The 18000-nt window shown below is 42.6% G+C and overlaps 1 protein-coding gene across 1 annotated transcript in view; it reads right to left on the bottom strand.

The window, feature by feature from the left end:
* Positions 1 to 18000, bottom strand: part of Ctnnbl1 (catenin beta like 1) — a 155013-nt gene that overhangs the window by 77317 nt on the left and 59696 nt on the right. The window contains exons 6-10 of the mRNA XM_026383174.2: positions 16448 to 16541; positions 13816 to 13907; positions 5461 to 5533; positions 5164 to 5222; positions 3722 to 3870 (exon numbers count right to left, since the gene is read on the bottom strand). Coding sequence (XP_026238959.2) covers positions 3722 to 3870; positions 5164 to 5222; positions 5461 to 5533; positions 13816 to 13907; positions 16448 to 16541 — 467 coding nt within the window. The remainder of the gene's footprint in view (positions 1 to 3721; positions 3871 to 5163; positions 5223 to 5460; positions 5534 to 13815; positions 13908 to 16447; positions 16542 to 18000) is intronic.

The raw sequence follows: 18000 nt of genomic DNA, 5'->3' as shown, positions 1-18000 counted from the left end.
AAATATTTCCAAACCATATAGCTAACAAAGACTTGTATGTAGAATAAAGAACACTTAAAACTTCAAGATTTTTTCAGAAAGGTCACATGCACATGAAAAGATGCTCAGCATCATTAGTCATTAGGGAAATGGAATTGCAAACCATCACAATACACACCCACTTAAGAGCCCAAATCAAAGTCCTACAATACTGCTGGTCCGAATGTGACACTTTGCCGCTGGGAATATACAATCACAAAACCACTTTGGAAAACAGCTTGACAGTTTCTAACAATAAACGTGCATTTACAATATGACCCACCCATTCTATTCCTAGGCACTTACCAGAGGAATGAAAGTACGTTTATACAAAGACTTATGGCAGCTTTATTTATTATGCAAAATACTGGAAACAACACAAGATGTTCATCAATAGGTAATAAAGAGATAGACTGGAATGTAAGGATGACTGGGCTACTACTAAGCAAGAAAAGAAAACAATCATTTGATAGATCCAAAATGAATGAATCTCCAAAACAGTCTATTGAGTAAAATAAGCTAGAGAAAAAACATCCCCTATAATTCCACTTAAATGAAATTCTAGAATGACAGTGGTTGCCTGGGGCTGGGATGGATGGGTGGGAACTGATTACAAAAAGCAATCTAAGGGAACTTGGGGGATAATTAAAATGATCTATATATGCAGTGTCCAATATGGTAGCCAGTAGCCATGTATAGCGATGGAGCATTTGAAATGTAGCCGATACAAATGAGGAGCTAATAATTAGGAGCTAATTATTAAATTAAATTGAAATAAACTTAACTTCCTTTTGTTTGTTTTAACCACTTTAACGTGGCTAATAGAAAATATGAATTACATATCTAGTTTGCATCACATTTCTACTAGACAGTACTCTTCTGTGATTTCGTCTGTGGTATAAAGACAAAGGAGTATGTCTGTTAAAATTAAAACTGTCAGCTTAAATTGGGGGTAAAAATGTTAAATTGGTAGTATATATGTGTTTTTTTGTGTGTGCATGTGTGCGTATAAGAGACTGCGTGCGTGTATATGTAACTATCTTGTTTGTGACCTTTCCTTGTCAACAATCAAAAATGAAAAATTCACAGGCTATCTACATGCAAAATTAACTGTTCCACTTGATAGTCACCATATTAAATTATATTGGTTATTTAACATCTGCTGCCTTCACTATTCTTGAGTTTCTTGAGGGCAAGAATCCTGTCTTGTTCATCTCTATATAAGCCTAACACTTAATACAGAAAGTTAACATAGTACCTTATCAATGTTTTAATAGCTGCAGGCTGCCTCATTTTATATTGTCCAATTCCCTCAAATCTCTGCAAACTTAGCAGTATTACCCCATTTTCAAATGAAAAAAGTGAGTCAGAAAGGTTAAAGTAACTCAGCAAATATCCAGAGGTAGTAAGCAAAAATCTGTATTCCAAAACCCACTCACCTCAATTCCACAGCACCCTCTTCACTCTCTACTACCCTGCCACCTCCCCAGGTAGCAGTTCACAACTGCCTGACCCATGACCAAATCAAAGTAAAATTTTGTATTTTGGGGCAGTGGAAACACAGAAGATTTCCTGACCTTCTAATATTACAGCTTCACTGGATGAGCTCCCTCTACACAGAGCAGCTCTTACTAGATAAGGAAGGGTAAATATAGTAGGAAAAAAAACCCTTCTCCTCTCAATTAAACTTTTTAGTTGGGATTCTGAAGAAGAAAAACAATGCAGAACAAAGAGCATTTCAAAGAGACAAAAGGAAATGCTGAATCTGCTAATATAGCTAACTAATGCAAAAGGAGGATCTAATTGCAACTTCAGCATTCAAAAATGAAAAGTGAGGCGAGATCCTAGAGAGGTACAGTTTCTATGTCTTTTGGATTCTTCTTTAATTAGCCTCCCAGAATCTCAGCATTCCTGTTTGAATAATCCATATTTCTGGTTATTTATTCAACTCCCCACTGCTACACATTACCAAGCCATATGCTACAGAAATACATCACTTCATGTTTGCACTCAACCATCCAAAGACATTGGCAGTTCAGACCTTTAAGAAGCTTACGGGAAAGTCCCTGCAGAGTGTAGTTTTAAGGTTAGAAGACCCAAAAAGCCAAAAGCATCTTCTATATATGCTATTTGCTTGAGAGAAGGTGGGTCATTTCAACAAAAGGACAGGCAATTAGAAGGGTAAAGCAGGTAAACAAACACAGCACTCAAGAGAGCAAAGGTAGGATGCATCAGCAGAACAGTAAAGGCCTCTGGTTAATTTCCCATATTCCTGTCTGCCCATTGAAAAAGAATTCATTTTTAAAAGCTTTTCTCGAAGGAAGATTTTCAATCAATCTGAAGTCTGGAATGTGCTGGGCAAAAGAATTCCCCCAACCCTTCACAAGTCTTTTACAGAGAAGAAATTTTAAAAACACATCTCAATAGTCATAAAATAATTTTAAACACAAAATGGTCATTGTCAAGTTTGTTATAAATAAACCTCAAATCACCAATAGAATACAAACTCCCTTAGAGTCCATTAAGTAGTTACTGAATTCTCCTGAATATAATGTCAAGGTATGGGAAACAGCAGGTTGTTTGTAAGAAATACTATAGGAAACTCTATGTGTGGCAGGCTTAAAACCAAGAAAAAAAAAAAAAACAGCAAAAGAAAATATATACCCATAGACAGTCTTTGTATGGGTGACAGAACTGTCTTTTTAGCTTCTGGAAACAGAAATCCTGACCTTTTTATTTCCATGTAAGCCTGACCCTTAACATAGTACCTTATCAATATTTTAACCAAGCTTGCATGTCTATAGACTAAATTATATTTAATGTATAGCATTAATTAAATATATATATATTTAATATACATCAAACTGAAAAAAAATTTCAACAGACTTTTCACTGTATATGAATGGAAGTTTCAAGATGGTAGACTCTGGCTCAATTTTTAAAAAAATAACTCTACAATGATTACAGAGCATTCAACCATTCAGACATGCTTCAGTGTCTCTCAACTTAAGAAACTGTCCTTGACCCTGAACAACACTCTTCTTACTGCCATCCCTTCTGTTCTCTATTCTCCTTCTTAGTGGTCTTGAAAAGAATTATCAATATAAATGATCTTCCTCTTTTGTTTCCAACTTTAGGAAATTACTGAGAAACTAGCATGATGTCCTCTTAAAGGAATTTGGGCATACATAATAAAATATACAAGGAAAGTATTACAAACAAAAATTCTAGAGTTGTCCTTCACATTTTCATACTTCTATGCTTTGACACAGCACACATGCAACCCATTATTAAATGTATAAATGAAAATATGAATGACTTGTTGTCAATAACAAAAATAAAACCAACATGGCACAGATAGGTCTATGTGGGATATACAAAAAATGGGACTAAGCTTAGAATGAACAAAAGAAATGTTTAGAAATTAATGGCTAGATTTTTCCAAAACCAACACAGTAAGGGAAGGCACAAAATATAAATCACCCTTCAATGCAGGGGTCATCTTACCACCTGACACAACAGGGCATCAACAGACCAAAACCCATTCATTCATCTGCTCTAACAGGATTGCCCAAACTCACCCATACCTGAAGACTGTTCTGTACAGATGGGAAACTGGAGGGCATTAAAAAGCCACAGCCACAAGTTTTTAGATTCAGGAGTTGGTAAAAGAGTTGGGAGAGTTAGGAGATCAGAATCGTACCGGAGCATGAGATTCATCAGCTGAAGGCCCTCGCCCTTCAGGAAACGTTCACGATTGGAACTGAGCATCAGGCAGGAACACAGTGAGTCAAACAGATTCTCCATCATCTCCTGCTCCTCGGCTGTGCTGGGATTGTGTCTTTTAAACACCTGTCAAGCAAAGACAGCAGAAATCACAAAGTCCTTTTAATCACACACCACCCACCAACTTCCAACGCCTGCCATCACAATAACCCCACCACTGAGGACACAAATTTACCATACTAAATCTCATCAGTTTCCATTTTGGAAAAACAGACCTTTCTGATTCATTGGTATTAAAATACATGGATGCCAGTTCATGCAAAAACACAACACTGGATCCATGAGTGACTCTCAGTTCTAAGGATTTTTTTTTTTTTTTTTTAAGGAAAGAAAACAAAACCCCAAGACCCATTAACTGAAATATAACAGAAACAACTTTGTTCACTTCCCTCAAACCCTCTAGTGGCACAACCCGACCATATCAAGCTTTCCCCCCTCTTAAAAAGCTGCAACCCAGTGGGTCAAATCCTGGCTTAATGTAAGGAAGTTTCCTAACAGGGCTTCGGAACTGCTTCATAGAACGGCTTCATACAATAGCCGGGGCTCAAGTCAGGGGAAGGGCTTGGAGTTTTGTCTTTGTCAGAGTTGTAGGGCATGTTAAGAGGAGAGCCTTCCAGCAGTGTATGTATGTACAGTCAACTACAAGATAATCTTGCAGGAAAGGGAGGAACAGATTCACATTTGAAAGCTCTATTTTTGGGGTGTAGGCCAAGCCACTCAGGCTGCTGGCACCAAGATAGAAGCTGTATGCAAACTGACATCTCAGACACTCCCAACACTCTTAAGATTTTATCCAAATGATCTATTTTCAGTCCTGTTTTTGGAATAACACAGATGAGATTTGTTAGGAGAAATCTTAACAGTGCTTTCAGAATGCCAGCAGAATAGCATTTCAACTGCATTTACATGTCTTTCAGTGAGCAAATGGCAGCTTCTGATTTCTCACTCCAGCCTCCAGTGCCCCTATCATCCTCGGTGACCTCTTTCCTAAATGAATGTTTTAATGGCAGACTGACAGGAAAGGAGGTGAATAATCGTGGGAATGGTTCAAGTGAAAGTCATGTGATATTCTTGGTCCAAGAACCTATGTGAAGTAGGAAGCTCATCTCCTCTGGACTGGCAATCTCGTTATCAGAGGTGGGGAAAGGCTAGACCAAGATCCCAATGATGCCTGGTCAGAAAGACGAATGACCAAGAAAAGGAGGCAAACCCCATGCCAGCACGGTGACCTCCAACCTGCCAACACGACCCACGTGTTTTGAACCACGGCTTTCTCCATCCGGCAATTTCCAGCTCCGCCTCCCATTTAAAGTAGGCCATGTATCTTCATGGCAGACAGGAAGCATAAGAATTACTCACGGATAACTGCTGAAGAAGCACATCGATTCCATCCAGCTCCCCAAGCAATTCCCTGTTTTCTAAAAGGGGAAAAAAATAGAGGAAGAAAAAAAAATGAAGCTAACTGTCAGATTTTACAGCCGTCTAACACTGATACATCAGCAAACAAAATCAATACAGCTTGACAGAGTACAAAAGCTGCAGAGAGAGCGAGAGGGGAAGCCAGGGGATGCCAAAGGCAAGAGAGCTCGCTGTCATGATCTGAAACAAGCCTGGCTCCTATCCTAACAGAATATCAATACTGTGAGGGAGCCTCACCGTCATTGTCCTGCAGCAATATGGCCAGCACTTCACTGCAGTAAAGCTTGTTGGCATCGAAAGGCATCTTTGCCTGTGGGGAAATAGGAGAAATGAGAAAACCATTAAGGGGTCTTGCTTCCTTTCCCAGGACAAATTTTTCACACATTAGAGAGAAGCAGGAGTTAGGGAAAAGGCAGGTTAAGGGTAAAAGTCTGCCTCTGCTCTCCAGAGCCCAGACCCACGTGCTGAACAGCACACAGTAGACAGACACAATGACTCTCCACCCCTACTGCAAAGGCCTGAATGTCACCTCCTCTGTGAAGCCTTCCCAGACCCTTCATTTTGAGTCCAGAGACTATACATGTCTAAGATAAACCACAAGAAAGTTTTGAACTTTTAAGACTAAAGCCCACGAAGTGTCATTCACAAGTTAGAACCAGAAAATTAGGTTGTAAATTAGCTGATACATGATCACAGAAGTTGAAAAGAAAGCAATTTCTTGTTTAGATTAGCTGAATGTATTTATAACAAAGTAGTTCCTTTTGGATTTTTTTAATGCTTGGAATTTAATTTGAATCATAAACCTATCTGCTTGTATGCCATAATCTGCCTACTATTTAAAAAGGAAACCACATTAAATATGCAAAAATGTGTTAATATTTTAACACCGAAATTACTACCCACAATTCTTTCCCTGCTGAGTGCTCTGCTACTTGGAGATTCAGAAGGGACACATCTACCGCACTGACTGTCTTTGATGGCTATCCACATGGTTGCCTTAGTAATAGTGAGACTTAGATATCTTCCCATTAACAATGCCCCTTGGATAAAGGTGCAGAGAGCAGCAAGCTCATGGCTATGTTTTTATTTATGGTATCTATGATCCTTAAAATGCAGCACATTAGACAGTGACTGTTAATCAGCAGCAGCCTTTGCTGTGTATCCAGGCTTTTTGAAATTTCTGTACCTGCAAAGGACAGAGGAAGTGTTTATCTTGGAGTTAACACTTCTATCACCTTCACACCACTTACAGTTATGTTTGGACATTGATTTTGTACTTAGGAAGGAAGAGTGGCACCTAATAAAGCATCACCCAGCACCATTTCAGTTTTCTATGCACGTTATCCTTGTTGAGCCGAAGTGTACCCCACAGGGTTGCAGAAGGATGACCAGGTCTGACCCAGCGTAAGTTAAAAGATCTGTTAAGTGCAAAGTCTTATATGTTCTGACTGAACGGGATGCTCCCTGGGCAAGCTGGAGGCCCTCTTTCAAAAAATTTGTATAATAGCTAGGGCTTAAATACACTCTGTGGTGTTTCAGTTTAAGAAAAATGGTTTTATAAAAATCAAAACACTAAGGTGAAAAGCCAAGGAGTGAGAATCTCCATTAGAATCAAGGATTTGCTAAAAGATCACTCAAATTATTTAAATCCCTAGCACTGCGACTATATTTTAACTGGTTTTAGCCACACCAACTTACACGCAAATTTTCAAGGGCCAGTGTTCTTTGAACAAGACGCAGTTGACTTGTAGAAGCCTGAAGATGCAGGCCACCACAGCAACAGCCTATCTGTGATGACTGCTGAGTGCTTCCCATCCTTCATTTGACTTTATAAACTCCTGTCTCTGAGTTAGAGTTTCTCTCTTCCTTTCAATAAACATTTATCGGGCACCTGCTGCATGCAAGGCACAGAATTAAACACAACAGCCAACAATGTGAACCTTGCCCTCTATTAGAGCAGTTAAAAATATCACACTGAATTCAAATTAATGTTATTAAGTAGTACAGTCAAAAAGAAAGAAAGAGAGAGGTAGATCTGATATACACCTGAATTTACTCACAAATGTGCCACCATTTATGTGCCACAAAGTCTACAGTTCACAAACTGTGTGCTCAGGTAGATGGGGTGCCATGTTGAATTCACATCGGGGTATTTTTGAATTTTCAAGAAAAACATGGTAACTCATGACATCTACTGAGCACTGCACTAACTACTAGCATGAAATACATTCCTTATGACACTGTACCTTAATGGAGCTAGATTTTGGAAGTTGAAAAAAGAACTGTGTGAAAATCAACAAGGAACAGGAACAAGGGTGGTGGTAGTCAACCTGATGACAAGATCTGGAAGGCTGTGCAGTACCCAAAAGGCACACACCCAGCCATTTAGCAACCGTGGCAAACAAGAATGGAATAAGGGGCTGGGGTTGGAGCTCTGTGTAGAGCACTTGCCTAGCACATGGGAAACACTGGGCTTGATCCTCTGCACCACGTTAAATAAATAAATAAATGAATAAATGTATTGTGTCCTTATACAACACACACACACACACACTCACACACACACACACACTCACACACTCTCACACTCTCACACAGAATGAAATAAAACATTTCTTTCAATTTATGTGTGTTCTTTTTTCAAATAGTTACTGAACTGTTAGATTATGCATATATGTTAAATTATTTGGGCCTAACTACTTAATAAACAGAATGCTAGGTATTTTTTGGCATGGAGGCACTTTAAAAACAAAATTACTGAGTACTAAAAGCACCATGAGTGGGAATCTATGACCCAAGCAACATTTCCTGATCTGTTTCCTAATCTGAAAAATGGAAATTAAAAATAACATTTAAGAGAATTTCTATGAGCATTAAATAAGATAAAAGATGAAAGACCCAACAGATAGTATATACTGTAAGCTCTTCCAGTGACTAGACCCTAAAATGCTCTTATGGTCACCTGTTCTGTGGTCTCAGCCAAATAGCCCCGACTCTCTAACCTAATTTTTCTGGGGCTCTAAGATCTTCTTTATGAGGTGGCTGCATTAAGTGAAATGGCATATACATAAGAGGCACTCAAGGCTGAGCTGCCCTCTGCTGAGGATTCCTAGTTGCCCAAGACACCTCCAGCTTCAGCTGTGTGGTCTGATCATATAAGGAGTTCCTGATTTACCCAAAATAACATTTTAAAAACCAAAATATTCATCAACTTTTTTTTTATTTTTTGTTGTTGTTGTAGATGGACAGAATGCCTGACTTTATTTTATTTGTTTATTTTTATGTGGTGCTAAGGATCAAACCCAGTGCCTAATATATGCTAGATAAGTGCTTCGCCACTGGGCTGCAACCCCAGTGTTCTTTCTTCTGGTACCAGGAATTGGACCCAGGGGCACTTAACCACTGAGACACATACCCAGCCCTTTTTAATTTTTTATTTGAAGACAGGGGATTGCTATGTTGCTTAGGGTGTTGCTAAGTTGCTGAGGCTGGCTTTGAATTCGTGATCCTCCTGCCTCAGCCAGCCTCCTCCTGCACCCCCAGCTGTTGGAATTACAGGTGTGCACCACTACGCCCAGTTCACCACTTTTTTCTTATGATACAAGCCCTCTGGTTGAAAAATTGGCATGAAAGAGAAACCTAGTCAGGGAAACAAAATGATGAGGCCCCACGACTCCCAACACTGAGCTCTCAGTGCTTTAGAACCTGAGCATTGCACCAGCTGGGAAGCTGCTTGGTAGGAGGAGGCCCCTCCAGAGAAGCCAAGTGACCACACCAGGCCCAGCTCTCACTGGCTCTCCCATCTACTTCTGTGAGGTTGGGTGAGGTATTCCCCCTCTCTGGGATTCCTTCTTATCTGTAAACTGGAGACAGCTTCATGCTCTTGGAAGAGCTATTTGTGAGGATTAGAAATATGTATGTTAAGATCCAGAGAAACATTGTGCACACAGAGGGCAGTTAATACGTAAAACTCATTATCATACGGGGAAAACTTCTAGTAATGGTGAGGATGACAACCACATTTTAATCTAGTAGTAAGAAATAAAAGAATCTAGGCCAGCCAGGAAGGAAGGAGTCCACCCTTTCTTTCATGTCTAGCCATGAATTTAACAAGAAAACTTTATTTCTGTTTAAATCTCAGCCAGATATTACAACACCAAACTGCCAAATTACAAAAGCATTTCATCAAAACCAGGAGAAAGGAGAATGAACGTGGCAGGTACAGTCTCTTGGTTTTTGCAAAGCTAACCAGTGGGACTTGGAGCGTGTAGGGCTCTCTTTATCCAGGAGCCTGGTGATCCTAAATCTTTCAGCTGTCAGAGTAATTACTGAATCAAGCATAGGTCTGTACTCAGCATGTACTAGCCTTGAATAAAATTAAACTTCACCTTTTTGGGAACTGCTGCTTTTTTGGAAAGTACAAAACAATTATGCTACCACCTGCAGTCAGAAGCTGTAGGTTATATCTGCAGTTCACCTCTGGTACCTGGAACACATGGGGCAAGTTCAGACACATCTACAGCTCCATATAACTGTCGAAGCAGATTGGGCCCTGCAAAATCACCACCTCTGGTCATCAGAGGCAAAGGACTTCTGCATCAACCAGTTGTACATGTAGTTCTCAAGTCATTAACATATATGCTGAATACTACAACTGCTTCTGGAGCATGATTTAACGGGAAAATAAACTGGGAATCTTAATTTTGTTTCTTTAAAAAAGAAAAAAACTTTCTGGGTTGGTGCCATTTTCAACAGCATATAATATCCTACTAAGTTTGTATTCCCCATTTTAAAAAGTGCCGTGACGCAGTTATCACTCCCACTAGTGATCTGCTTACCTACTAATCCATTTAGTGCAATCATGTGCAATGGGCTTTATCCTCATTAGAACAAATTAGTGAGGTTTCATTTGGTGGATGAAAAAATATCCATGAATATCTCTATATACTGAGAGCTTAGCTACCAGTAAAAAGGAGATATCCAAGACTAAAATGCCTGTCACCAATGTGTCACTCACTTAAGAATTACTCAAGGATTACTGAATAATATGGGATGATCAAAGAACAAGGTTTTTACCCAGCAATCTAGACATAAGCACTCTAGAACCTTGGCTCTCATGCTTCGGCTCACATCCCTGCCACCAGAAGGGCTTGGTAAAGTACAAAATGCTGGGCTCCACTCCCAGCCTTGAAGATACAGGTTCTGGGGGGACACAAGAATCTGCATTTTGTATAAGTTGCCAGGTGATACTGAAGCTCCTGACTAGAAGCCACATTTTTGGAACATCTAGGAGAAGACAGAGACCCAGACCTTCATATGGAATTCATGGATATTTGGCAGGAAGAAAATTAGCACACAAAACATGAAATTTTCCCAGGTGCTGCAATGCTCCATTGAGGTGAGTGTCACATGTTAGGGGTACACAATGGAACCCAGATCTATGAGCTCCCACCAAAAAACATAAGGGAAAAAAATGAAGAGGCTGGTTTTCAGAAAAGAGGGCTGCATGGGCTGGGGCAGAGCACCACCATGGAAAGGATGCAGGAGGACTCGCTGGGGCAGGGGCTTCACTTCCAGCTCTAGGGCTAGAGCTGAGGAGGTCTGGGTTTAGACAAGGCACTTGATATCTATAGGTCTCAATTCCGAATTTTTAAATCTACAACATAAAAACTTCCTTTCAATTCTAAAAAGGGAGAAGGCTCCATGGACACGCAGGGGTCTCCTGAAGGCCGTGTTCAATCAGAAACACAGAAGGAAGACAAGGGTCATGTCTGCTGGAGTGTGAGCCAGCAGAGGGTAAAACCTTTTGATCTTTGCAGAGCAGGGGATGGGTAAGTTATCAAATTGTTTACAAAGGTCAAAAGGTTTCAAAATTGAGAAAGGAAAAGGCTATCCTGGGCCAGGTTAAGGGGCCTTAAAAGTAGGCAGGAGAGGTGAGCTCTGGGGTAGGGGCATCAGCATCGCTGGAGGAAGAGCTTTTATAGTGATGGCAACCAAAAATGGAGTTTTACATCAGTCTGCAGAACTAGGACAGGTAACAAGAGGGTTACATTTCTAGAGACCAGTGGATCTTAGCGAGGGTGGTACATCAGAAACACATGTGGAGCTCTTCTAACTACACCAACGGAGACCAAGACAACATGACTGAGACTGAGACAGCGGGGGCGGTAGTGTAGAACTCTGTAAGTTTTGAATATCCAGGAGTGGTTTTAACACAACCACCAGCTGCAACCCATGGCCATCTGGATTTTCACAATTCAGCATTATCATCACATTTGGTCTTCAGTGTAATCCTAATCCTGTGAGTTGGGTTCTCCAAAGATAAAACAGGAGCCAGATCAGTGAAGGGACTATGGCCCATAGTCACGTGGCTAATAAGGGAAATCAGGATCTAGGTCCAGCACCCACTCTGAATCATCCCCGAGTGTGAAAAAATGTAAGCGCAAGGCACTGCATTTAAAGACGGGAAGACTTTCTTTCATTAATGTTCTGGGAAACACAGGGTTTTTGTAAGAAAACTTGTTTACTAGTAACATAACCAAATAGCATTTTGATATTTAAATACCCTGAAACCTTGAAAACCTGTTTTAGAGACAGCGATGTGACTATGTATGCCCTGAGGAATACACAAACACTGTGCCTGTGAGGCGTGAGTCAATAGCTTGTTCAAATATCAAATGGGCCTCTTTATTACTGTCATAAGGGTAAAGAAATCCAAGGTAAACGCCCAAAGGTCTCAATCTCCCTCCCTATATAACCAGTCCCTCCTCCCCGCCAAAAAAAAAAAAAAGACCAGCAAGTTTCAACATCTGACAGAGAAATTTGTCCTGACTTCCTAGAGACAAAAACTAGTGGATTTTACATGTTTAAGGTTGGGGTCATGACCCACAGCTGCTGCTCCAATTTAGGTGGTCACTGAGAACTGTCCTCTCCCCTTAACTTGGTTTCTGCTTCCTTCTTCCCTACCCCTGACTCCCAAAAGGTTTCAAGGTGTTCGAGAATAAAGACATGTGAATACTGAGAAAAGAAGGGCGGGAGTGTAGGGAGATGGAAGGGAATTCGTGGGGAAACAAGGGCAGCTCAGGAACCAAGGGAAGTCCCGACTTGGAGGAGATGTCCATGCACTGAGCAGCCACCCGCTGAGTGCAGGGCTGAAAGGAAAGGGGAGTGGGGTCAAGGGGTTCAGTGCACTGGGCCTGCCAGGCAGATGCACCCACACCTGCCGAGGTGAGAGCTAGGCTAGCGAGTATCCTCGTCCACATGTCTCATAAGTCTCTGTGACAGAGGTCATGGGGACCAATGGTCCAATAAGTAGAGCTGGGGAAGACTTAGGCTGCCCGAGAGGCAGGGAATGGTGGCTACACGCTAACCTTCATCCTTGGCCCTGCCTAGACGGTGGAGGTGGTCCACCCCGGTCTTTCTGGATCCCTACAATGAACCACAGCAAGTCCAGGACCACCTTTCACTCCTGCTACAAATAAGCACCTCCTGCTTACTAAAAGTTGGAATCCTTGCCTGCAGCAGCATACAAGCCGTTCCACACTACCTACCAACACACCTGTGGTCAAGGCGAATCTGGAATACCTTTGACCTCCCCATTTACTATATGGACAGTTCTGACGGCTAACAAGGAAAAAGAATAAACAATCCTACCACAATATGGATAAAGGATATAAATATGACGCCAAAAGAGATGAATACAAATGCCTGATACACACTACACAAAGCTAATACTTGACTTGATTTTAAAGTTCCAAATTTAAATAACAACACCAATTTCACTCATCAGATTAACAAAACCATAACAAAAATACTCGAGGGTTTATAGGTAGCTGAAATTCTCAAATTAATGGGGCAGTCTTTACAGAGGACAATTTTGCAATACCTCGAAAAATGTTAACGTGCTTACCGCTTACCCTTGGGCTCAGTTCCACTCTAGAAATTTATTACCCAGATAAGCTGAGGCAAGTGTGTAAGAAAAAAAATGAGTGTGTATATATGAGGAATTTCACTGCATCACTGTTTATACCAGGCAAATGCTTATCAACCAGGAATGGCAAAATTAACTTTGGTACATCTGTACAATGGAATACCGGGCAACCATCAGTTCAGTGAAAAAATAATTCACATTAAGAAGACATTATAGGGGCTGGGGCTGGGGCTATAGCTCAGTGGTAGAGCGATTGCCTAGCATGTGTGAGGCACTGGGTTCAATCCTCGGCACAATATAAAAATAAACAAATAAAATAAAGGCCTTCTGTCCATCTACAACTACAAAAAAAATTTTTTTTTAAAAAAGAAGGCATTATAGAATTGTTTGTGAAACACACATAAAACGCTCTCCTATATACGCACAGAAAGTTTTTGAAGAACAGATATACATTGATAACAGTAGCTGCCTCTGCGAAATGGAACTGGAAGGGATCTTTTTTTAAAAAAGAAGAGAATAAGCAAAGAAAGGGCTAAGAGGCACTAGAAGCTTCCCAAACTAGATCCTAAGGCTTGGGGAAGATAATCTGTATCAACAACCCAGGGTCAGCCAGGCCCAGAGCAAAGAGAGGTGGGACAGCAGTGCCACCAAGCCACACTCACCTTTAGCCTCTTCAGGAGCCACTGCAGGAGCCCCTGCTGGGCGGCCTCTGTGCACATCTCAGGCCGGAACTCAGCCATGTTTTCCACGATCGCTGAAAGGAGACAGGCACGTCACTGGGGGGGGCAACTTTGTTTCCATCTGCAACAAGCTGGCTTCCCAGGACAGGCATGGATTCCCTTCCCACCTCCCTGCACTCCTCCCAGCCAGATGCCGTGCTGTCATTTTTAGATTTAACTAGGGAGATGCTGCGGGTCTTTTCTTCAAGTTACATTACAAGCAAAAGTCACAGCTGAAAATGATGGCATTCACAACAGGGAGAGTGACAGGCACTCTGCCCTAATGGGGCCCACAGAAGGGTGGCTGTGTGCTTGGGAAGGCCCCGTGGCTGCTGGTATGCTGGGTCCCCGGGACCTGGAACCACAGGCAGAGGGCTAGGCAGAAACCTCAGGGAAGAACCAGGGGTGGGGACTCAGAGTCTCTTGCTCTCAGGATTCACCCATTTTCAGCTCTCTTCCCCTGCATCATGGGAACCAGGACATTACCAAAAGGCAAGCACGATGTTCTTAATTGAACAAAGTAATATGCACAGAGGGGAAAGGCCAGGCTGGCAGAAGTAGCTTCCAGGTACTAGGAAGCAAATAATCAGTCTTGCTATCTCCTATCACAGCAAGTGTTCACCACAGAAAAATTAAAAACGAGAAGCAAAAATAGAAGGTATTGTATGACTATGATATTTTTTAAAATATTACCTATAGTCCTTAATACAGCAGATGTTTCCCTTCCCTTCCCTTCAGGGCCCCTTTTGCTTCATTTCTTAGAATATGTCACTATCAGTAAGCAACGCAGTTGGGTGTTTTCTAAGCACAACGCCCAGACACACTATACTGGGTGTGAAGTTTGAAAGAAAGAAGGCTCAAAACATCCCCACAGCCCTACTTCTTGTTCACTCCTCCGCCCAGGTTGGCCTCACCAACAGCAAGTGAAGAAAGGCCAGGCGGTCCCTGGGGGAGGGTGACACAACACAAAACTGCGGATGCAGAGCATCAACAAGAGCCTGAAAGATGAGGTCATTTCAATACCCTCGATTACTTTTTCACATTTTCTAAGAAAATCAACTCATTCATATCAGTCTCCTGGCTCTATCTTGTTCCTGGACTTTAGACAGTTTCCGTTGCCCCCTGGGACAAACACCCAAACTTCTTGGCAGGTTTATAAGGTCTCCCCAAAACCTGGACAAAACATCTGCCACCACTTCCATCTCCCACTGCCAAGTGCACATCTAACTGTTCCCAAAGCCACCCCCCCCTTCACGACTGCAGAGGACACTCCTACTCAGAGGCCCTGCCCCACTCCTCAAAGGCACCTCCCTTCTTACTCAGCCCCGGTCCCCACCTGCTCCTAGGAGGCAATTTGGAGACCCTTCCTTGTGGTGCCCACAGAACTTTCCTCTGGCTCCCATTATACCATTTCTCCTGGAATTGTCTTTCCTAACAGTTCACCTCGTAAGGAGGAAGGCCACGCCTACCCAGGGCCTAGCATGGTGCCTGTGGGGCACCCAGGACGGGAGACAGGGATGATCTCCTCCCAGTTCTCGGCAGGTGCCCAACCTGAAACCAGACAATCTCTGCAGACGGCCAGGCTGGGGCCTTTTCCACTACAGAAGGCCCTTTTTATTAACAGTAAGCTGACTTTTCTTTGGATAAGCTTAGGATTCTATAAAATCCAACACTAGGATAACAGAGAACGATGCCAAATTCTGGCTCTAGACTAGCGCTTATTCTCTCTTCTCTTACTCCCTGGGTGCCCATCTTCCCCCTGCTTTATAATAATCCTCACTGAAGAAAGTCTAGAACTACAAGAGAAATCTGTGGCAAACACAAAGGAGCAGAGAGAAAATCTAACCTCATCAAAATTCCTGCTTCTACTGGGCCTCATTCATGTCTCAAACTTGGCTCACAGATATGTCACCTCTGGTCTTATATGGCAGGACCAGTGATAAAGAGGACAACACAAAAGCACACTTTTAAATAGGCTATTTGTTTGGCAACTTTGCAAAAGGAAGGACTGGGAGATTTGAGAAGGGGAAGGAAGAGGAGAAATACTGCAGAGGAATCCACTTAAATGTTCATCAGATACAGGGGCAGCCAAGTTAGCAGCAGTATTTCAATCCAGAGTTTACAAAGGAATCTATATTTAAGAAAAAGAATAAACACTGTTTTTCAAAGAAAATGTCCTTCTTCTACAGATACACAGCTGGCCAAAAGTTTCTAGTTCCACTGAAGGAGAGTGATTAGAAAAACCAACACAAAAAAAAATGACTTAAAAATTTTAAATATACACTTTTCCAGGGTGGGGGATGGGATCCTTAGTAGATTTCATCCTGTTTTGGAGGGAAAGGCCTGCAAAGAGAGCCCATGCTCTGATCTTGGAAGGTATATACCTCCTCAGTGGATTTCTGCTTTTATTACCTGCAAGCCAAACCCAAACTACAGTTATATGAAATGTACACACGAGTCTTCGTTTCTGAAAAGGCAGTTTGGGAAGAGCAGGAAAGAAAACACTCTGTGTTGACTCGATTATAAGGGAGGAAGGGCAAGGAGCATAGGGCCCACAGCGGCGCCTCCGGCTTACCCAGCGTGTTGTGGACGCCGTCCGCCTCCTCTCTCACAGACTCATCCAGCCGCTCCAGATTCTGCACCAGCAGCGCTACCACCTGCCCATCCACCTGCAGGAACAGGGAAGCAAAGGGAGAGAGGGACACATGTCACAAATAGGCCCCACATGTTCCCACTCCCACACTCACATCTCCTCTATCTGCGTGAACACAGCAAGCACTTAATCAGCAGCCTGCACTGCCCCGTGCTCGCCCACCCTTTCCCTGTGAGCCCTGAAGTGCCCTGAGGCAAGGAAAGGGCAGCAGCCTTATCTCTCACTCAGGAGAATGCTGAAGCTGAAGGAAGCAAAGTGAAGGTCACGGTCACAAGGCAGTGCTGACCAGAGCTGTGCTCAAACCCAGACCTGACACCAAGCCGGCGCCCTTCCCCTCCTCAGTGGCGCTTCCACACCTCACCAGAGGGCCAGCTGGGGCCAGGCCAATGGCTCACTCAAGCCCTACCGCATTTCTGGAGCACAGCGCAGAGCTGTGCAGTCGGCAGGTTCACCAGCCACACTACGCTGACCTCAAAATTTAGGGTTAAACTCAAAACATTCTATCTTCCCATGCCAAGCTTTTATGAATGAATTTCTACTTCTTTATTAAAAAGAAGAATCTTAACAGGACAAAACGCGTGGTATCTGAACCACATTTAATGGACAGAAACGCCAGTGTGCTTCTCTGATTTGATTCACACGTTTGGAGATGAACAAGAAACTTGAAGTAGCCATGCGGTAGATAGAGCCCACTCACAAGAGCTGGGGACTTCACCAGGACCTCACAGCTAGAGAGCAGGGGCAGCAAAAGAACAGGCCGGGTTCCAGTCGGGTTGGGAGAAGCAGCACTCTCCGACCCTGGCTCCTCCCTGGCACAATCTGTGCTGTGGGCAGACTGCCCTGGGGGATCCAAAGCCATGCCAGGGAGGGAAACTGAGGAAATACCTAATTTTCTTGGGCTGGGGTTGTGGCTCAGAGGTAGAGTGTTTGTCTCACATGCACAGGGCACTGGCTTCAATCCTTAGCACCACATACATAAAAAAAATAAAGGCACTCTATCCATCTACAACTAAAAAAATTTAAAATGTTTTCTTTTTAAAGGAGGAAGGAAGGAGGAGGAGGAAGGAGGAGGAGGAGGAGAGGAAGGAGGAAGGAAGAAAAGAAGAGGAAGAAGGAGGAAGGAGGAGAGGAAGAAGGAAGAGGAAGGAGAAGGAGGACAAAGGAGGAGGAGGAGAGAGGAGGAGGGAGGAGGAGGGAGGAGAGGGGGAGGAGGAAGAAAGAAGAAGAAGAAGAAGAAGAAGAAGAAGAAGAAGCAGCAGCAGCAGCAACAACAACAACAACAACAACAGGAATGGTGGCAGTGTAATGGGGAAGCTAAAGCAGGAGGACTGCAGGTTGAGATCACTGCCTCAACAATGGTCTCAAAAATAAACAGATAAACAAATGGGCTGGGGATGCAGCTCAGTGGTACAGTGCCCTGGATTCCCATCTCCAGGACTATAAACCACTCAAAAACCAAAACAACAAAAATTAAA

This window comes from Urocitellus parryii, chromosome 6 (genome assembly GCF_045843805.1).
Source record: "Urocitellus parryii isolate mUroPar1 chromosome 6, mUroPar1.hap1, whole genome shotgun sequence".
NCBI classification, from domain to species: domain Eukaryota; kingdom Metazoa; phylum Chordata; class Mammalia; order Rodentia; family Sciuridae; genus Urocitellus; species Urocitellus parryii.
This window is presented reverse-complemented; position numbering and strand designations above follow the sequence as displayed.